The sequence below is a fragment of the Quercus robur genome, chromosome 7 (assembly GCF_932294415.1).
Source record: "Quercus robur chromosome 7, dhQueRobu3.1, whole genome shotgun sequence".
Lineage (NCBI taxonomy): Eukaryota > Viridiplantae > Streptophyta > Magnoliopsida > Fagales > Fagaceae > Quercus > Quercus robur.
In genome coordinates this window covers 42,197,055-42,219,611 of record NC_065540.1, presented here as the reverse complement: position 1 = coordinate 42,219,611, position 22,557 = coordinate 42,197,055, and the positions used below count along the sequence as shown (strand labels likewise).

At 36.4% G+C, this 22,557-nt stretch overlaps 1 protein-coding gene across 2 annotated transcripts in view; it reads right to left on the bottom strand.

The window, feature by feature from the left end:
- The window catches only part of LOC126693504 (uncharacterized), a 35,293-nt gene extending 13,057 nt beyond the window's left edge, over positions 1 to 22,236 (bottom strand). Inside the window, exons 1-12 of one of the 2 annotated variants that reach the window (XR_007645383.1) lie at positions 21,903 to 22,236; positions 21,767 to 21,811; positions 21,625 to 21,665; positions 21,278 to 21,359; positions 20,949 to 20,993; positions 14,416 to 14,472; positions 8,971 to 9,030; positions 8,758 to 8,885; positions 7,156 to 7,423; positions 6,978 to 7,044; positions 5,180 to 5,250; positions 5,019 to 5,108 (exon numbers count right to left, since the gene is read on the bottom strand). Coding sequence is in view for 1 of the 2 variants with exons in the window: in XM_050389490.1 (XP_050245447.1) it covers positions 5,019 to 5,108; positions 5,180 to 5,250; positions 6,978 to 7,044; positions 7,156 to 7,423; positions 8,758 to 8,885; positions 8,971 to 9,030; positions 14,416 to 14,472; positions 20,949 to 20,993; positions 21,278 to 21,359; positions 21,625 to 21,665; positions 21,767 to 21,811; positions 21,903 to 22,055 (1,107 nt within the window). In the remaining variant the exon portion in view is untranslated. The remainder of the gene's footprint in view (positions 1 to 5,018; positions 5,109 to 5,179; positions 5,251 to 6,977; positions 7,045 to 7,155; positions 7,424 to 8,757; positions 8,886 to 8,970; positions 9,031 to 14,415; positions 14,473 to 20,948; positions 20,994 to 21,277; positions 21,360 to 21,624; positions 21,666 to 21,766; positions 21,812 to 21,902) is intronic. The other variant, XM_050389490.1, reaches the window with a different exon arrangement.
- Positions 22,237 to 22,557: the final 321 nt, after the last annotated feature.

The window sequence follows — 22,557 nt, the reverse complement described above, 5'->3', positions numbered from 1 at the left end:
GGAGCAGATCCAACGGGTTTTCCGGTGGGTTTTTCATGTGGGTTTCTGTTGGATTTTTCATATGGGTTTTTCCGGTGGGTCTGTGTGGTTGGCACTGTGCTGAGTTGTAGTGATTGAGTTGAAATAATATTAAAATAATGGATAAACGAGCTACAATAACCGTGTACATATACACAATTACTGTAGCTTATGGAAATATTTACACATTTTTACACCCACTGATGTGGATATTTTTTTTGCTCAAAATGTGTAAAATTTGTACTTTTTTCTATTTTAGAAGACTACAGATGGACTGATGTGGTTGCTCTAACCATAACAAGAAGAAAGATAAATAACATAATTTGGATTTTTTTTTTTTTTGATGACATAGTAGAACTTCACTCAGATTAGTTGCATGCCGCAGAGCATACTATATAATAATCCTCACTGTTAATCAAACTCCTACAAGCAACTGACCCCACTTACCAAAACCAGTTACCAAGTAATATTGGCACTTTTCACCCCTAACGGGCTAAGTGGCTTATCCTCATGCCCAGGAGGCAACAAAATTTGAATTTATACTCACATTAAGGATTAACAGCAACTGGATTGAAATGCTATAATATGATAGGCATAGTTTACATGTAGCTCAAAAACACTACACACACATGATACTACTTCATCAATTAACACAAGGTATAATTCCTCACACTTTCTAGACTTGTGTAATCTTATAAATTAGTTTCTTTTTTGCAATTAACAAATTATCAATTGTCCCAAAAGCTTAGACCGTTAGAAAATAGTAAATTTAACCATTTAACCAATGTTATAACACTCCCTAAATAAGCGAGGCCCAAAGAGTAAGTATTTTATTTTTTTAAATGAAGTGAATTTCATCATGGAGACCGCGTTCCAACTCATGACCACCTGCTCAAATACATTACTGATTGTCCCAAAAGCTTAATTTGTTGAAAATGGTGAATTTAATCATTTAGGCATATTCTAAGAGCAACTTAACATTTAAAAGTATTGGTTTATTGTAGTATTACTCTTAATTATACATAAAACATAAATACATATGTGTGTGTATATATATTTATTTATGTATAAACACCATTAGATTATACACTTTCTAGGCTTGTGTAATCTTAAACTTTACTATCTTTTTGTATGCTATCCAAAAATATTAGTTTATTGTCAATGTTTTAGTTTATTTTTTGAAAAGTAATAATGCTTCATTGAAAAATAGATGAAAGAATACAACAAACCGAACCACACAGTCAACGTATGAAGGGATTAACAAAGTCTGAAAACTATGATGCATGGAAAGTACAACTATCAAGCAAGAGGCATTTGTCCACTCAAATAAAGTTTGGGAGAAAAGAAAGCTTCAAGTCCTAAATTGATTTATCACTTCCTTCAAAAGTAGGGAGCATTACCCTCCCGCCAAATGCCCCACACGAGGCAATAGTAGAATCTAACTTCAAAAATCTCCCAGGAAGAGGCTTTCCAGCACAGCTTATCCACTCCATCCCGTCTCACTAAGCCAATCAAATCCATAAAAGCAACCTACTCTAACTCCCAGTCTTGTACTGCAAAACCAACATTCCAATGGTAAATATCCCATAGGAAAGATAAAGCTCAACTACAAAAGCATCCCTATTACAACAAAAATATTGTATAGTTATGGGAAATTATCTTTCAGAGGAAGCCCCCAACACCAAGAATCATGCCAAATTTTAACAGAAGAACCATCCCGCATCTTAAAGTTGACAAAACGATGAAAATTGTCCCACCCCATCCTGAATCTGATATTCTTCCAAAGACAAACCCCATAAGGTCCCTACACACTATTAGAGCACCAACCCTTCTCCACAATGCATCCCTCTCCATTGTGAAATGCCACAACCATTTTCCCAACAAAACCTAATTAAATAGAACCAAATCTCAAAGGCACAACCCCCCATATTGAATTGATTCACAAACCCTTCAACTAACTAGGTGATACTTAAACTCATCTCCCATCCCACCCTACATAAAATCCCTCTGTAATTTTTCAATACTTCGAGCAACATTCATTGGGATTAGAAACAAGGATAGGTCACAAGTAGGTAGACTAGATAAAGTGCTCATATCAATGTAATTAAAACCCCCTTAGAAAGAAACATTCTCTTTCAACAGGCCAAACATCTCTCCACTTTCTCTAACACTCCATTCCACACAACTTTCACTTTGAAAGTGGAGCCTAAGGGGAGACCCAGATATGAAATGGGTAGCTGGGCTACCTTGCATCTCAAAATACCAGACAAAGATTCAACATCTGGCACAACACCAACCGGGACCAATTCAGATTTTTCCAAATTTAACTTCAAACCAGATATAACCTAAAACCACACAAAGACTACTTTTCAAGTGCCAAACTTGCTATGGATTTACCCAACAAAAAATCAAAGTATCATCCGCAAAGAGAAGACGTGAGATTACTGACTGACTAGCAGAACAGTCACCAATTGAAAACCCTTATATGTAATTTCCTCTCCCCACTTTCACTAACATCTTGCTAAGAACCCTCCATAACAATGTTGAACAAATGAGGGGATAAAGGATCTCCCTGTCTCAGCCCCTTCGGAAGAAAACACTCAGGCTGTCATTCACAAGCACAGAAAAATGAACTGTAGATATACATGAAAAAATTAACTGCCTCCATCTAGGACCAAAACCACGTCACTGGAGAATGTATATAACAAGAAATTCCAATGCACATGATCGTATGCTTTCACCAGAATTAACTTGCACAACACCCGTGGTATGCCAGACCTTAGAAGGCTATTTAAATGAATTCATTGGCAATCAACATTGAGTCCAGAATCTGTCTCCCTCTTACAAAAGCATTTTTGGACTCTGATACCACCTTATCAAGCACCATTTTAAGCTGGTTCTCCATTACTTCTGCCATGATATTATAAATCCCAATAATTAGAGATCTCCACTGCCCAGGGATTTTTTGGAATTAAGAGCAATAAAAGTAGCATTGAAACTTTTCTCAAATGTTCCATGTGCATGGAAATAGTGGAAAACCTTCATAACATCCGCCTTTAAAATGCCCAACAATTTTGGAAGAATGCCATCATGAACCCATCTGGTCTTGAAACTTTATCCCCATTCATATTGCAAACTGTCTCATAAACCTCATCCTCTGTAAAAACATCTTTTCAACCAGCCAGAAGCCTCATCCTCTAGGGCAGAAAAATCTAACCCGTCCAAAAGCTTAGCTTCAAGCTCAACCCTTATAAAATTCCATATCTTCGCATTAATGATTACCTGGTTGGTAACCTCCTCTCCACCCACCACTAGCCTCCCAATAGTGTGATTGCAATGGTATGAGTTCGCAAGCCTGTGGAAGAACTTCGTATTCTTATCCCCTTCCTTCAACCACAGCATCCAAGATTTTTGTCTCCAATTAATTTCTTCCATCAACATAATTTTCTCCGGATATGCTTTGGCCTATTTACATTGCAGATTTCATCATCTAGCAATGATCTAGGCTCCTCAATCTCATCCATAGATTTAATGCAACCTCACAGAGTATTTTTTTGTCGAGAAACATTGCCATACTCTTATTTCTTTTATTTTTTATTTTTATATAGGTAAACCCTGTTTCATTCCACTTTTTCAATATGTTCGAAGTTCTATTCTTAGCAATTGCTAGCTTAAAGCCTACAAAACATCTCCCTACATATAAATTTTAATATAATACTTGAGTCAGTCAAAAATGCCTCTTTCCTTTATGGTTAGAAAAAATTACCATTATGAAAAAACATGTGCATACACACAATGACTTGGCATGTCCGCACAAAAAGTGCACACATGCACAAGGGTATTGAATTTCTGGGAAGTTCAACCCATGCAGGTGAAGAGTGTGTGAATAAAAATAAATAAATAAATAAAATGAAAATACAACAGGAGGAAAAGTATGATGAACCAAAAATCCAACACAACAAGCTTATCTTTCCTCTCAAAAAGACCCAAAAAAAAAAAAAAAAAAAAACAAACAAAACAAAACCCTAAGCTTATCCCAGTTACATGGGTTCACTACATAGTCTTTTTTAGCCAATCAAATAATACTAACAATTGACTATGTTCTCCCTGTCATTGTTCAAGCTGCCTTTAGACAACCCCACACTTAAATTAAAAGATAAAAAAGAGACATTTAAAACAAATGGGCCCAACACATTTTTTTTTTTGTTTAAAAAAGATTGAAATTAAAATTAAAAGGATGGTAAAAAATAAATAATAGAATGACTGTCAAGCCATCATATACCTATAATTGAGGGTAAATCTGTCCACCAAAAGCTTGAATGGGTTTTGACACCAATTTTGTTGTAGGATTTTTAGCAATTCAGCACTAAATTAGACTTCTTGATGATATATCGAAAATTTCTTAAATAGAATTAATGTTTAAGGGTTTAAGATAATTAAATTGGTCTTGAATATGTTTGATGATAAACACTAAGCAATCACACCTAGGTTTTCCTACGCAATCACACATAAGAGAAGGTATTCACACCCTCAAAGAGAATAAGCTGCTGCAATTTTAGTGAAATCAATCTCATCATAAATGTAATAGACCAAGGGGAATTCCCATAGGAACAAGTCTCTCAGATTTTGCATGATGTAGATAAAAAATTAATGATAGGAATATTAACATTCCTTTCACAAAATAATCCCAATGTTTAGTTGGCCTTAGTTTCAATATTTAAATGTCTAAAACTCCTTATATCCCCACAATCAGTGTAATTAATGTAACCCTTCATGGCAAGTCTCACTTTCCTTTCAACAATTTTTTCATTCAAGTTATTAATTCATCATTACTCATTACAAATAGAATGCTAAGGTAAAATACAAATACTGAATTCTCAATAAAATAAATCAGTATAGGTGTGAACCAAAGCAAAATGTAAAAAACTCAGTGGTATAAAAGCATATTCTTTATGTTGCATGTAGAACAGTACAAAATTCAGATTAAGATCACAACAAACCTTTATTACATCACGACTAAGATCTTTATTGTTCCTCACAGTGAGAGAAATTCTCTTCCCTTTTTCAGGAACTCGCCCACCAGGCTTTAACTGCACAGCAAAGCATGATAATCATCAAAAGAAGGAAATAGAAAATAAAGTGTTAAAAAATTACTACAAACCTCAGAATTGCGGTAACCACAAGCATCGCAAGTGGATGCCATGACGATTACTTCTTGGAAGTAGGGAATTTCTATTTATGGTTTAAGTTCAACAAGGTAAATTCTAATTCTGATCCAAATGATAGATAATTAAAGATAAATAAATAAATAAATAGAATTTAATTTGAAAAAATACTTAAGTACTCAACCAAATTATCACAAGTTTTGTTCCCACCTTTCAGCATCATGCTAGAATTTGACAACCCTGACAGTCCTAATAGCAATCTTCAGGTTACAAACAAAACACCGTGTAGTAGCTAACTTTTCTCTCAAGAACTAACTTCATCCCATAGTTTATAACTAAAAATAGAATTTTTCAGGAAATTTCTGCATCTATGGCTGTGTTTGGTTGCTGGAAAACGTTTTCCGGAAAATACATATTTTCCGGAAATGCTAATTTCCGGAAAAGGAAAATGTTTTCATGGTGTTTGGTTGCACTTCAAAAAATTTTCCGGAAAATATTTTCTGCTGTTTGGAAAAGAAAGGAAAACACAAATTCAGAAAAACACAACCCACAACCCAGGAAAAAATCGCGATCCACGGCGCGATCGCGATCCGAGATCGCGATCCACGGCGCGATCGCGATCCGAGATCGCGATCTCCACGGCGCGATCGCGATCCAAGATCGCGATCGACGCGGCGAGATCGCGATCTCGCGAAGCACTGCGCCGATCGCGATCTCGCGAAGCACGGCGCGATCGCGATCGACGCGGCGAGATCGCGATCGACGCTTAGCAATCGGCGGCGCGGACTGGAGCTCGACTGGGTTCGCCGGCAATCATCAGACTGGACTGGAGCTCGCCTTCCTCACGCGCGCTCGCTCTCTCCCTTTTTCCGGAATTCATTTGAAGTGAATATAGGAACGGAAATTCATTTCCGTGGTCAAAGCCTTTTTTTTTCAGTCAACAGATTTTAATTTCCGGAAAATAGAATTTTCCGGACCAACCAAACACACCTATTTTCCGGAAAATCATTTCCGGATTTACTTTGAAGTCGATTCAAACGCACCCTATGTATTTATAAATATAGGAAAAAAAAATTTAAGAAATAAATACATAAATATACATTGAAAACACACAAATTTTCTGCATCTATGTATTTATAATTACATATAAATGGATTTTCTTTTTAAATAAATACATAACACATACAAACACGAAATTATCAAATTATTATTTCATAGCAAACTGCAAAATACTGAGATTTTGCCAATGAGACAATAACTATTTATAAAAATTTCAAGATGCTCAGCTAGTCCATCCACCTAGCCCTTCAACATGTTTCTTCATTTCAAAAAGTTCTTGCTTGGAGCAATTTCAATTAAAGAATTACATCTAACATCCTTAACTCTCCCCATCCTCATACCATTTGGTCCTTTACCATATTTCCTCTCCCAAAAAAATGTCTACATGCATCTCAGTAGTCCCCATTGATCTATGCTTAAGATGGCTTTGAAATCTAGACCTCCCCTAAAAGGTTAACATACATACTTCCTTTTATTGCCTTTCTGCATGGAGTTTAAAATGCTGCTATTCTTTAACAAGTTTACACTCTTAAACCTAGAGGGCTATAGGGCCTGAGAGAGAGAGAGAGAGAGAAGGATATAACGCACTAAATCAAGCACAATTAATGTGACAAATTAACTGGAAACAGAAATGACTAGAAATATCACTGTATACAAATACTGTACAGATCTTTGGCCCCAATGTTAGAGGACGAACATCGGGAAACTATGCATTGTCAAATGAAATAAGGATACTAGTAACAAACATTCGAGTCTCACACGCGATGCCACAAGTTCCACAGGTTGATGGGAAAGTCATCACCTGTCAAACGCAAGTAGGCATAAAGGGATGTGATAAACTTCTGTAAAAATTAAGTTACATGGGATAAGATGCCAGAATATAAATCAACTAAACATTGTGTAACTGCCTTACCTCTTCTGGTGCAGTGTATCGAAATACAGTATCCACAATCTCTGCAGTATTACTCTGAGCAATAGCCCGATGAGCAGCTGTTGCTCCAACGGATCCATGTGGCTCTCTTCTTACTTCATCAGAAGCACCACTTATTTGCTCCATTGATGTTCCCTCACGATGATCTCCCAACTGTGAAGGGTCAACAGAATATCCCAATGTTGCTTGTTGATCTGGAGTTCGCTCATAGAATTTGATACTCAAAGATGGGTCTGGGGATGGAGCATACCTATTCACAGATTATTATAAGATTAAACTAAAACATGAGTAGCTGAGGATTCAATGTAACCCAATTTGTGATCATCTATACATTAAATGGTCAAAATGACAAAATTTTGCTTTGCTTATTGAGCCAACTAAATAACAACTCAAACTACAAAGTTTTGTACCATCACTAAAAAGACAATGAATTTAAAAGACCCATTACAGAAAATTAAATAACTCATAGACCCACACAGAAATAAGATAATATTCTACATATATTTTACTATAAATATTAAATTATCCCAAACACACAAAAGAGTCAAGTCTGAATTAAAGAGTTTTGAGTTTGACCATACCCATTCACAAAAAGTGGCTATGATCAAGAAAAATGAAAATGAATTATGTAAGAAGACAAAGAAGAAAAGCGTAGCTAGACAACCGACTAAAGCTCAATGGGTTGCACTGTGGAAGTGGAAGATCAAAGCTCGAGCTTGAAAAATGAAGTGAGATCCTTTGATAGGTTAAATATGATCTATTCTAGGGCTTTTTTTGCTTAAGAAATGTCTAAAACAACCTAAATAATTAAAGCACAATCAAAACAATCCAAAATTTAGTTAGCCCAAAGCAAAAATAAAGCCCACAAAGGCTTCAATGGTAGGATCAGTGTGACCTTACCAATCCCAATATCCTACTGTGATCCCCTCCAATCTTGCTCCTCAACCAATCACCATGCAATATGAATCATTTGAACAGAGTGCGATCGTAGGATCATACTAATGTACAATCTGAACCACAATTATAATAACCTTGGTCCCAGCTACATGTTAATTATATTCTCCCATCCATGAGAAACCACAAGGGGGGTCATTTTTTTTTTTTTTTTTTTTTTTTTGATAATTCAAACGTTGCAACAAGTGGGGGTTTGAGGATTTGAACCCTATTTCTCCTTATAATGGAGACTAGACAATGCCACTAAGCTACAACACTCTTGGTAGGGGTCATCTATGCAACCATAATAGCATCCAGTTTAATCCAACCATCAAGAATAACACGCAAAACAACTCTTTGCTTATTGAAAAGAGAACGCAAAAAAGGCATGAAGTAGCCTAAAGAATTACAAAAAATACAAAAGATTACGTACAAAGAGATAGAGACTCAATAAAAATTAGAATGGAATCTCTATTGGTGAGTCCACTAGCATAGGAACAATCAAACAAAGTACCAACAAAATAAGCTATAAAAAGAAATAAAATAAAATAACACACAAAACCATAAAAAGAACAACAGTTCAGAAACATAAAGTTCCCCTATCATGTAATAATAACTAAAGCTTCCCTATCATATAAAGTTCTCTCTTACAGGTTCTCGATGAAGCTGTTTCCAGCAGGATCGTCCAGGATAAAGGTAAAAGATGAATCTCCTGTTGCACAAGCTTTCAGTTTCAACAAAAACTGGTCTAGGGCTTCGGCAGTCTGAGGATCCACTTTCTGGAAAACCCAGAAGATAGCATTAAGATATTGAAGAAGATATTACATGATATTGAATATTGTGAATCTCCTAATTAATATCCACCTTGCGTTCTTCTTGAAGGGCCTGCAACTCATCTGCAGCTCGTACCAATATGCCCTCCACCTAGAATAATGAAATCAGACATAAGATGTTCGAAAAGGAGTGCAGGAAAGAAATCCCTGAAAGATATAAAGTGCATGATTAAAACTTATAGAACAAAATACAATGTGATCAAACCGTTCCTATACTGACGTAAAAATGCACCAGAAACCTTAACAAATATACACAAAATTTATCCAGCCTCTGGCATAAAAATTTTTGCCTCAAAGCAAATGCAATAGCCCATCTTCAAGTAAAAAGAGTTGGTGCAGGCTAGTCGAAACTGTTCAATATGACTAGTATTTTTTCTCTTGATTTTTTGGTAAGTTGCGCACACACACACACACACACCTGATGGTCTTGAACCCATGACCATACCCCTCCACCTGCTTTTACAAGGGGAGGAAGAGTCATTTAAGCTAGGGTGAAGTTTCCCACATTGCAGTTGTATGCTTATATAAAAGTGATAAAAATCATTAAAAAGCACAAAAGGGGATCAACACTAGTACACAGTAAGTATACAAATGAAAGCCCAAGAAAAAAAAAAAGAACAATCAAGAAATAAAAATACAATAATAACTAACAGAAGTTCAATTTACCCAGGAACTCTAGGAAGTTCATAGTAGAAAAAATATGAAAAGTTGAAATCCAATCATATATTCTTCAAAATTAAGAACTTCAGCTTCACCAAACTCAGCTCTTTCCCCTCAAAGCAACGAGCATTTCTCTCTCTCCAAAGACACCACATTAAATACAAAGGAATGGCTTTCCAAATCTCTCCATTACTGCTCTTTCCAAAACTTCCCTTCCAACACAGAATAAGGCATGACCACAGCTCCCAGGCCACCTTAGTGTAGAATGTAGAAAAGATTGAACCACTCTCACCTTGGTTCTTGCGCATAAAGTATCACATAATGGTCAACACCAAGGTAATTGTATGACCGTATTGGCAACAAATTTGTAATTTTAACAATTAAAGATATCTTTCCCTAAGGGTCCGTTTGGATGGAGGAGTGGAAAAGTGGGAGGATGGAAAATTGTGGGAGGATAGAAAAGTGGGAGGATGGAAAATATTTAGTTTTCCCTCTTGTATGTTTGGTTGAAGGGGTGGAAAACTCTTTTGTTTGGTTGGAGAGAAAAAGGGAAGGATGAAAAATGTAATTTATATAAATTGACTATTATACCCTTGTTGTATAATATGTAAGAAATAAATTTATTTATACTTATTACATAATATTAAATTTATCACATCACATATATAAATTTTTATTATTATTTTTATTATTATAATGTAAAAATTAGATCAGGTCATATTTGAAAAAAAAAAAAAAAAAAAAAAACGTTCAGGTCATGTTGAAAAAAAAAATGTTCAGGTCACGTGAAAAAAAAAAAAAAAAGAAAAAGAAAGAAGAAGGAGAACGTTTCAGGTCAACCAAAAAAAAAAGGAAGAACGTTTCAGGTCAAAAAAAAAAAAAAAAAAAAAAAAAAAGAGGAAGTAGAACAACGTTTCCAGGTCACGTGAAAAGAAAAAAAAAAAGGAAGAAGGGAGGGAGAAAATTTTCTCTTTGTGGGCCCAGGGAGAAAATTTTCTCCCTAGTTTTCCACTCTCCCTATTTTCTTCTCATTCCCAAACAGTGGAAAACTGAGTTTTCCACCCCATTTTCCCTCTTATATTTTCCATCCTCCCTATATTCCACCCATCCAAACACAGCCTAAGAGAAGAATCAACCAGGAACTCCTCTTGGAGGAAAGGAGAAGAAAAGGGGGGAGGGAGGGGGGGTGGTTGGGAGGATTGGTGCAAGTCTTGGCCAAGGTTGTCAAAGGCAAAAGGCGAGTATCGCCCGAGGCATGAGGCAACAAAAAGGTGCTAGCCCGAGTAAAGCAAGGTGCCAAATTCTTAATATATTAATTATACATATAAAACATAAATCATATGTACCTAGTGCATTAAAATATTATAATGAAAGTATTTTTCACTAGGAAGCATGGGTGCGGATTTGGGTTCGGGTGTGGGTGCGGTGTAGCAACTTGGCAATTTTTGAAAAAGTAGAGTGCAAGTGCGGCAGAATACGTTTATTAATAAATTATTAAATTTTTTTTTTCTATATATTGCTAAGCGTATTTTTTCATATGATGGTAAACATATACCAATTTAAGAGCAATAGTAGATGGACTGAGTCTGAGGGAAAGCCGTGAATTATAGAGAGAGAGGGGAGATGGAGAGAACGAGAGAGTCAAAGGGAGTTTGAGATGAGTTTAGGGTTTTTTCTTTAAACTAGGATGTCAAAACGGTGTGTTTTGACAAAAAATTTTACATTTTTTTTTAACACTTATTTGGGCCCATATCGGTCTAATTCGGGGCCCGTTTCAGACCTTATCGGCCGGAATCAGAAAACAAACGTCACAGACGCCACCGTACCGACAGCCACACGGCGCGTCTGTGCGTGTCGGACTCGGGTGCACTGACCCAATCAGCACACCCATGCTTTCCAGACTTTTCAATGTGTTGCATGAAAAAATTAGGTCTATCAAATTATTTCAAAATAGGATTAACATGGTTTAGGCTCTATTAGTTATTCTAACAAGAGGTTTTGCAACATGCTTCTATATAACAATAAGTTTTACAACAAATTTTTGTAAAGTAATTTAACAAACAATAGGTTCTATAACATGCCTTTTTAATAGGCTTCACAACAAACTTCTAAAAATAAATAATTAATTAAAATTATTTTAATAATAATAATAATTTTTTTTTTTTTTTTAATTTTAAAAACCCTAAGTCTCTCGCCTTAGCGCCTTTTTCATGGCTTAAGGTGGTCACCTTGCTTGCCTAGGGTCTAAAGGTGAGCGCTTCACTAAAGGTGCTTTGGCTTAGAGCTCACCACCCAAGCGCCCGGCTCGCCTTTGACTACAATGGTCTTGGCCCTAAAATTGTGAGGCGAAGTTGAAGTTCAGGCCCTTAGGGGGTTTGGGCGTCCAATTCTGTTTCTTTGATTATGCCCAAAAGTTAGATTTTTTCTTCCATGTTCAGTTCTGTGACTTAAAAAATGCATCAATATGATTCTAGGGGGAGGCCAGGAGGGTTAAAAATAACAATTCCAAATAACTAAGATTATTGAATTACCAATTCTTATTAGGTACCACCACATTTCTATTTGTCTACAGCCCATTGTTAACACATCCTTAGCACAGATTCCAATTCAATGGCCAGCTGCTTTAATGACAGCATTGCAAGCCTAAGCACTCACTTCTACAACTCTAGACAATGTCCAAGTATCTAATGAGTAATGACTGCAGCTATCTCTCTCCCCAAAAAGCCTCAATGCCCAGCTGCATTAACTGACAGCATTCAAACCCCATTTACTGCAGTCATCCCACCTCCCCCCTTTTATTCTCTCTTTCAAATTCGACAATTTGACAACCATTGGCAGGGGGAATAGGTCATGATATTGATGTGTTATTGCAGAGAACATGAAGACAGATGCGTTTAAAATTTCACCCACCACTTTGCAGATGCTGCAACATTTCACTTATCTTTCTTTCTTTTTTGGGATCTTTAGTCTTTTCCTGTTTCTTTTTCCTCCTAAACCACTATCACTAATCCCTAGGATTGATCTCAGTAAATTCAAGTCAGATTCTCATGGTGGAAAATGCATAGCTGACTTTTTTTCGAATTTGATTCCTATATTAAGTTTTAGATAATTAAAAAACTAGGAAATTTGCTATTACTTACTTGGCCTAATCTATTAAATTTCTTAGAACAAAACTTGAAATCATATTTTCTCTAGATATTACTTTCTTCAACATGTTCTTTTATGAATTTATTGACCCATCCAGAGCTCTCAAGTTACAGATTCCAATGTTCATCCAAGGAATAGAAACATTAATCTGGTGCAATATCAATTCTGATAAATTTAGAAGTAGAATTGTGACCCTGCATTCCAGTTCCAAACCGCATTCAAATTAAAGCCTTAGTGTTAACAACATTAGTCATTTGAAATCACAAAAACAATCATTTAAACATTTCATGTCCCTCCCTCCAATTAATACACAAATGGGACACTAAACTTCTCGTAAGAACAATTAGAATGGAGCCTACCTTGCATAAATACAATCAGCTACTTTCCAGAAATTGATATAAAGTTCTCAGATGTAAAAAAAATGGGATCACTTCTTATAGACTCATACAGAATAATAAAACACCCACTGAAATCAACACCACCAACACCTAGACCAACCTCTTGATTTGAAATGTATTTTTTTTATTTAGAGTCAACAGAATTTGATCGATCCTTTTTTCATTATATTTCTATGCCTCCTAATACTACAAAGGATTTAATAGTAACATCATCCTAGAGAGTTGTTCAAGTACAGCAACAATTAGCCAGATGCAAACAGTAAATACTACAAGGAAAAGAAAGATTAAATCCCAAAATATTCAAGATTTATGGTCTAGTTTCAATGTGGGGCCTTCTTTGCACCTTTCATATGCTACTTTATTTATTATTTAGTTTTAGTTTTAAGTTTCTTTACTTTGGAAATTTGTTGGTTCAGTTTTAATAGTCTTACTAAAATAGGGTAGTTTGTTAATTTCCAGATTTACTGGGATATGCTGCAGTGGGCAGTTCTATAGGTCCATATTATACTATTATAGTTTTATCTTTTGGGTCTTTTTTCTATTTGGTCTAGAAGTTCTTATTGCCTTTCTGTTATTATTAGGAATCCTACTCTTTAATAGGGGTAGTTTGTTAATTTCCGGATTTACTGGGATATGCTGTAGTGGGCAGTTCTATAGGTCCATGAGTCTGGTTTTATCTTTTGGGTCCTTTTTTCTATTTGATCTAGAAATTCTTAATGCCTTTCTGCTCTTTCTAGGAAAACGTTATTTAGGAGTCCGTATTGCAATAGCCTATAAAAGAGTCTTTATGTATTCAATAAACAATCAAAATAGAGAAATTGAATTCAATAAATTCCAACAGCTTATTTAAGCTTCAAGGGTGCGATTGTCTTTCCTTCCTTAGTGTGATTGCTTAAAAAGCCTAGGTATGATTCGCTAGGATTTATCTTTCTTTGTTTCTTGTTCCACTGTTTTAACACCAAGAAGCCATCAAATTCATTCAAGATCCAATCTTTTTTATTACATACCTACCTAAACTATTAAACATCAAACCCTATTCAAGAACCCTTCAAGATCTCATCAAGAACCTGAATTTAGTGCTGAATTCCATATCAAAATTGGTATCAGAGTCCATTAAGGCTTCCGCCTGTGTCATAGCCGCTACTAAACTATTTTCATAAGAATGAGAAAAAAACAGAAAGTAAAGGTTTTAATCAACAAACCAAAGCCAATTAAAAAGCAACTAGAAGGGGGAAAAAATTAAACAAAATGGATAGAGTTAAAGAAGATACTGTTGACAGAGATCCACGTTGAGCCTCGGGAGGAATCTCAAAATCCAATTCAGGAATCTGCACATATAAAGAATGAAAGGGAACATAAATCTCAATAGCTCAATATCAAAAAATTCAAAGGAAACTTGCTAAGCCAATGCACAGAAGGAAATCACAACATGATGAAGTAAAAGTCAGAAGTTTTCTGTTATTGCAAAAATCCAACATGCTCTCATTTTTCCTCAACTTATTTATCTTGAAAGGTCACAGGAATCGTGAAACATAACCCGCCAACCCCCCCCCCCCCCAAAAAAAAAAGTACTACAAGTTACAATTCCAATAAAACAACAAAAACCTGGTGTACAAAACACCAGCTATAGTACTCTTTGCAAGTTGCAACCAACAGTGATCTATAGATAATGTAATGTAACACCCATGCACATTTATACACAACCAAAAAAGGCTGGAGAAAGTCTTTCGGCGTCCTCAACGAGTGGTGCGACACCGGCACAAGTGGTGCACTGTCCTGCTAAGCCTCGGAAAGACTGTTCTGACGCCGAGAAGGATGAAGAGAGTACTTCGGTGTCTCGGATGAGTATAGAATTGCCGGAAAATGTGACGCAATGCATCCAGAAGTTTCCAAAAAAGGTAGAGTGTCATCTGCGATGGAACTTGCGCTGTTGGCTACAAGCTGAATGGAGGAATGACCTCGACACTTCTATGGTCATTGAACCTCATCCCGTTGCCACGATTAGTTAACTCTTCTCTCTTCAATTTTCTTATGGGGTTGTCGAGAGTTGGTATTTTGAGCTTGGGAGATATGAGTGGGGAAGAAAATGCAGTGTATCAAGCAGACTCTCTTAGCTTATCTGGGGCTTCCTCTTCAGCGGCAGATGCTATGGTTTTATTAGTGGGTATCAGTGAAAATGAGGAATTCTTAGATTGTTCTCCTCTGAAGATTGTTGCTCCAAATGGATCAATTACTTCAGTTGAACAGGAGGGGGATGGTGAGATTTTGAGTCCTGAGGCTAAGTTGAATATTTCTAGATGGGTGAAGCGCAAAATTCCCAATTTCAGTAAATTAGTTGGGCTTTCTATGAGCAGCCATGAGAAATTATGCAATGCACTATTACAGAGGCTAGAATCTGAGATGGAGGCAGCCGATGTGTTACATAAGGAAGTCAGTGGTAATCGAAAAGTGGTTAAATCTAAGAATAAGGGAAGAAGAGAGCTGAGAAATTTGATCTCATCGGTAAATTATGATGGGAGATAGAATGTCTAATTGGTACTTCTGTCAGAAGCTGGGAGACTTTAGTAGTTATGAAGCTAAAAATGATTTCATGGAATGTTAGAGGTTTGAATGATCCTAAGAAACGTTTCGTAGTGAGAAATTTGTTACGTGAGTGGAAGTGTGATGTAGTATGTTTACAGGAGACAAAGATGACTAGGATGGATAGACAAATGGTTTGTAGTTTATGGAGTTGTCCCTATGTGGATTTGGTTGCTTTGGAGGCGAATCAGACTGCTGGTGGGGTATTGATTATGTGGGATAAGAGGGTTTTGGAAAAGATGGAGGTCATGGTTGGTACTTTCTCAGTATTGGTTAAGTGGCAAGGGGTGGTAGATGGTTTTATTTGGGCATGTTCAGGGATTTATGGCCCAAATGACAACAATGAGAGGGGACACATATGGGACGGGTTGGTCGGTATTCAGCAATATTAAGGGATACCATGGTGTTGTTTTGGGGACCTTAATATTGTACAGTTTCCAAGTGAACGTTTGGGTGGAACATGTATTACTCCAGCTATGGAAAAGTTCTCTAAATTTATTGAGGACCTTAATTTGATTGATTTGCCGCTAGAAGGTGGTAGCTATACTTGGTCTAGTGGTACAGATCAACCGTCAATGTCTAGGATTGATAGAGCTTTGATCACTCATGATTGGGAGGAACACTATCAGGATGTTATTCAAAGGATTTTACCTCGTCCCATTTCAGATCACTGTCCAATTCTTTTGGAAATGGGGGGAATGGCAAGGGGGAAGAGTCCTTTCAGGTTTGAAAATATGTGGCTGAAGACAGATGGGTTTGTGGATAGAGTTCAATCCTGGTGGAATCGGCATTCTTTTGTAGGTACACCAAGTTTTGTGCTTGCCAAGAAACTAAAGGCATTGAAGGACGACTTGATTCAATGGAATCGTAGGGAGTTTGGTAATGTAGATCATCATAAGAAACAATTGTTGGAGGAGTTGAAAACTTTAGATGCTAAGGAAGAGGAGCTTGGTCTCACTAATGGGGAGAAATGTTATAGGGTAGAGTTGAGGTCCAAGGTGGAGCATCTTCTTTCTTTGGAAGAAATTTCCTAGAGACAAAAATCTAGGATGTTATGTATTAAGGAAGGGGATAACAACACCAAGTTCTTTCACAAGATGGCAAACTCCCATAGAAGGCATAATCATCTAAGGACATTGGAGGTGGATGGGGTGGTTTTTGAGGAGGAATCTGAGGTGAATGCTTAGGTAGTACAGGTTTATAAAAAAATGTATAAGGAGCCTGAGGGGTGGAGACCTATTGTGGAAGGCTTGGAGTTTGATTGTATTGGGGATATGGAGAGGGTTTGGCTTGAAAGAAAGTTTGAAAGAGAAGAGATTCTTCAAGTTGTTAGAGACTTGGAAGGGGACAAAGCTCCAGGTCCGGATCGGTTTACTATGGCTTTCTATCATCATTGTTGGAGAATAGTGGAAAAAGACGTCTTAGCGGTCTTTGATGAGTTTTTCAATATTGTAAGTTTGAGAAATCTCTTAATGCTACTTTCATTGCTTTAATTCCAAAAAAGAATGATGCCTCTAATATTAGAGATTTCCGGCCTATTAGCTTGGTGGGGAGTGTGTATAAAATTTTGGCTAAGGTTTTGGCAAATCGTTTGCGAATGGTGTTAGACCAGTTGATCTATGAAACTCAAAATAGCTTCATGGGTGGGAGACAAATTCTTGATTCGGTTCTTATTGCGAATGAATGTGTTGATAGCCGAGTGAAGAGTCGGGTTCCTAGGGTAATATGTAAACTTGATGATGAGAAAGCATATGATCATGTGAATTGGGAGGCTCTACTGAGTTTGTTGAAAAGGATGGGCTTTAGGGTGAAGTGGTGTAAGTAGATTCGTACTTGTATATCCACAGTTCAGTTCTCGGTCTTGATTAATGAGTCTCCAACTGATTTTTTTGGTAGCTCAAAGGGCCTAAGACAAGGAGATCCGCTATCTCCTATGCTGTTTTTGATTATGATGGAGGTGTTCAGTAGGATGTTGAGAAGAGTGGAGGGAGCTGGCTTAATCTGTGGTTTTAAAGTTGAGGGCAGGAGGGGTGGTGTGACGTGTTTCACATCTATTGTTTGCAGATGACACTATTCTTTTTTGTGATGCAGATGTAGAGAAAATTCTGCAAATTCGGTTGTTGTTACTTTGTTTTCAAGCTGTGACAGGTTTGAAGGTCAATGTGCAGAAGAGTGAAATGGTCCCAATAGGGGAGGTAGATGATGTGCATGCCTTGGCTGAAATTTTGGGATGCAGAGTTGGAACTTTACCCATATCTTATCTTGGCATGCCGTTGGGGGCTTCACATAACTCTCCTTCAATTTGGAATCCTATCTTGGAAAAAAGTGAGCAAAAGCTAGCCGGGTGGAAGAAGTTGTATTTGTCTAAGGGATGTAGATTGACGCTACTTAAGAGTACATTATCTAGTCTTCCTACCTAGTATCTATCACTATTCACCATTCCTACTCATGTGGCTAATAGAATTGAAAAATTGCAAAGGGATTTTCTATGGAGTGATAGCAAGACACATTTGGTAGGATGGGATAAAGTTTGTGCGCCCATAACCAATGGTAGTTTAGATATAAGGAAACTTACTACTTTCAATAAGGCATTATTGGGAAAATGGTTGTGGCGGTTTGGAAAGAGGAGAATTGACCGTGGAGGAGGGTGATAACTTCAAAGTTTGGGGAAGAGTGGGGAGGATGGACTTCTAAGTTAAGTAGGGGAGCCCATGGGTGTGGCTTGTGGAGAGGTATTCATATGGGCTGGGAGGATTTTAGCAAAAATACTCAAACTTGTTGTTGGGTTAGGGAATAGAGTGAGATTTTGGCAAGATGGGTGGTATGGAGATCATCCTTTTCAAGTGGCTTTCCCGAGACTATATGGTATTGCTATTGACAAGGAGGCCTCTGTTGAAGCTTCTTTAGCAAGGCAAGGGGAGGAGGATAGAAGAATTTGGAATGTTCGTTTTGTTCGGGAATTTAATGATTGGGAGATGGATAAAGGGCTACATTTTCTTCATATCTTGGGAGCCAATACCCCTTCAATGGATGTTGGAGATCAGTTAAGATGGAAGTTGAAGCCTAATGGGGATTTTGACATCCGGTCTTATTATAATAAGTTGCGGAATTCTCCCTCAATTGTCTTTCCTTGGAAAGGTATATGGAGAGTTAAGGTTCCTAGACGTGTTTCTTTCTTTGTTTGGTGTGTAGCTTGGAATAAGATCCGAACGAGTGATAATCTAAGATTGAGGGGCTTGGATTTTGTGGATTGGTGCATTATGTGCCAACATTGTGGGGAGACGGCGAACCACTTACTTCTTCATTGCATCGATTATGGAGTTTTGCTTTTAGAACTCTTGGAGTGTTGTGGGTCATACCTAGATTGATTCCAGATATGCTTTTTGGCTGGTGGAATTGGTTAGGAAAGCATTCATCTCAGATCTGGAATTTAGTTCCATTGTGCATTCTATGGTGTCTTTGGAAGGAATGAAATCGACGGACTTCTAAGGATTTAGATAGTTCCGGTGATCAGATACTTGCATCTTTCAATGGAACTCTTTTTGATTGGTCACGGGCTTGGGGACTCACGACTAGTGATTCTCTCCCTTCTTTTCTTAGGTCTCTTCCTCTTTTGTAATTATTTTATTGTTTGGTCTTCTTCTTTTTTGTATTTTCCCTGTTTTCTTTTTTCCTTCTTGTAATTTTCTAGTTTGCTCTGTGCTTTTCTTGCATAGAGTAGCCTTTCGTATATATATCATTCTTACTTACCAAAAAAAATTATACACAACCAAAATAATGGGAGAGAAAATTAAAAATAAAAAAGAACTTTACTACATGTCATCTCACCTAAACAATAACCAACAAAAATAAATAAAAAAATATTATAAGCAATGGAAAAACTATTAAGACATGATCTATCTATCACATTCTAACCAACATACCTAATGAACCTCCCCCAATCCAAAAATATAAAATTGGGAAGACAAGAAGTAACTTTAATGATATAGTCAGTGTTTCCATGTACAAGATGTACAACATAGGACCATTTTAAATAAGGGGGGGGGGGGGGGGGGAATACAAAACTTCAATGCATTGCCCTAGATCCGCCCTGGATTCATCGTGCAAAATATAACCAAGTAAAGATGGGGGAAAAACGGGTAAAAATCTAAGATAACCAATCTAAAGAATTGAAAAATAAATGGACCTGCAGTGATTACACACATGTAACTAACAGCAAAGCATAGAAAAAATAATACATTTATTTATAGTCATCAACAAAAAGTTTCAATGATACAAAGTAAACAAAAGCATAGAAGAAAAATATCAATTCATTTCACAGACTCCAAAATTTACCAAGGTCATTTAACACCATCACAAAGCCCAAAAAATCTTTAACACCATGGTTTGAGGTGACAGTGTAATCACATGCAGAGCAGACTAGCAGATAATATAACCAATTATATATATACACACGCAAACAGAAAAGAGACCTAAATGAGTCACTTAAACAATCAAACATTTATTTAACCTGTAGTGATATATATCCTTAACACCAATACAATAAATACAGGAAAGCAAGAAGAAAATATTCCATGTTTACCAGCCAAAGTAAGTCTCCACTTGTTGAAAAACTAAATCAATGAAAAATATATAAAAGAAAGACGCCAAGTCATGTTATTTCAGGTACCAAAGTTCATTTATACCATTAGAGAGCAAAAAATTTTGTTACAGGGAAAATTTCACAATGGTCTAAGATGACAGGAAGCCACAGACAGTGTGGAGCATATTGAAAAACAAGTGAAAACTAAATCATGAAAAAAAAATTACAAACATGGAATTTTTTGGCAAAACGAATCAGTGTTTGAAATTCACAGAAGCACCAAAAATCAATCAACCAATTTAGCAAGGAGCATTAGACTTGCCATCCCAAATTACCACAATTTATCAATAACTTTCAGAAAGTACATTTAAGGGTATACCAGCAAAAAACATATTAGAAAACTAACTGCCTCGTTACTGATCCGATTTGACACTCTCGACATTTATAAAGATCACTAACTATAGAAATTTCAATGCAGTTTCCAAATCTGTAAGATCAAAAGTTCAATTATATAGATAGTAATGTACAGAAACAACAACTAATACTTCTATACAAAATAACAATGCTTCCAAAAGTGAACTATGAAAATGCAAATGCCAAAATGTTTATGTAGAAAACTGCAATGAGAATATACTGAAGCACCTTAATCGTTGCAGATTCAGACTTCACTACTTGACGGTTAAGCATCTGCATCAAAAAAAAACCCATCAGCCAGGCATACTCATATTCCATAACCATGGTCTATCCCAAGAAAAAAAAAAGGGTTGTTGCATGTTATATAAATAAATTGACAAAAAATTAACATTCCCATGAAAGAGTAGGCAATCAGAGAGAACAGCTGAAATAAACAAGCATGATGAAATTGAGTTTAGCAAAAGGCTTTATTTATTAAGAAATGCATGATTTGCAACCATAAAGCACATAAAATGAGAGACATCAATTCATAATAATTAAATTCCAATGAACTCAACCTTTGGATCACCCGAAGGGACTTCAAGGCGGTAGCAACACCCCCGAGGTTGAATCTCGCCTGCAAATTGAACTTCATTGTTCCTATAGGACAAACAAACTATAATCAAAACTTAAATGAAGCAGCATTAACTAAAATCCTCACATCTCAAAACAAAAACAAAAACAAAAACAAAAAAAAAGGCTAAAATGCAAATTGCAACCAAACTTGTACTCTATCTAACTTTACTTTCGTTCAATTAAGTCTCTAATTTTCAAATTTATTCCACCATCCAGTTTCATTAAAAATTTTGCCATATTTTTTAAGTGAGAACCTTAGTTAATTGCAAAATATATATATACAGTTTACCTCTCACCACAATGTGGACATTCAAAGGCTGACAACAAAATCTGCAAAGATGAATAATAATAATAAAAATAAAAATAAAAATAATAACAATAAACATTCAATTATAAGAATAAATAAATATGAGAGGCTGTATAGTGTATACCTTTCGAAAATGTGGAATTAATGTCAATAGGAACCTTGTGATTCCCTGTTTCAAAGTGATAACAAGTTGTTGTAATCCAAAAACTAAAAGAGGTACGCAAAATATAAAGAGAGAGAGAGAGAAAGAGAGTGTGTACATTTTGGTGGCAACGCATACAGAGACTTTCGAGTTGGTAAAGAGGGGCGATATCGGCGTCGTTGGCGGAGACCGCTTCAACCACCGACCTCACATCCACGATTTCCTCTTTCTCTCTCTTACTGTTGTTGTTGTTGTTGTTGCCGCCTTCCATTTTTTTTTTTTTTTTGTTTTCTCTCTCGAGTCTGAACTATCGATAGAAAGAACTGAAGTGTTGAAATTATGGAGTGTATGTGGAGGAAGTGGAAGATGCTAGTAAGTAATAAATCTTTGTCTTGAACTTTCTAGCATATTTCTGTTTCCTATTGTAAAAGAAGAAGTTAAAGTATATATTTGAAATCGGCAAAAAAAGGCATTAGTTGTGCGTTGATAATTTCAGTGCCGAAGCTAAGGCCTATGAGTGCCCTAATGGTTGGGCAGGCCCATATATTTGGCAAGTGGGTCTGCTTCACTTCACGTGGGCTATTATTTTCAATGTTTTTAAACCATAAATGGTAGTCAAGATTTTAGGAGGTGTTTGGTAAAAGATTTATAGTAATGTTGTTTAAATGTTATGAAAATGCGTGAGTAAAAAGGTATTGTAGAAATATGTGGTATTGTTTAAACAACAAAAACTGTTGTTCAAACAACATTATCAAACAAGTCCTAGACTTCGA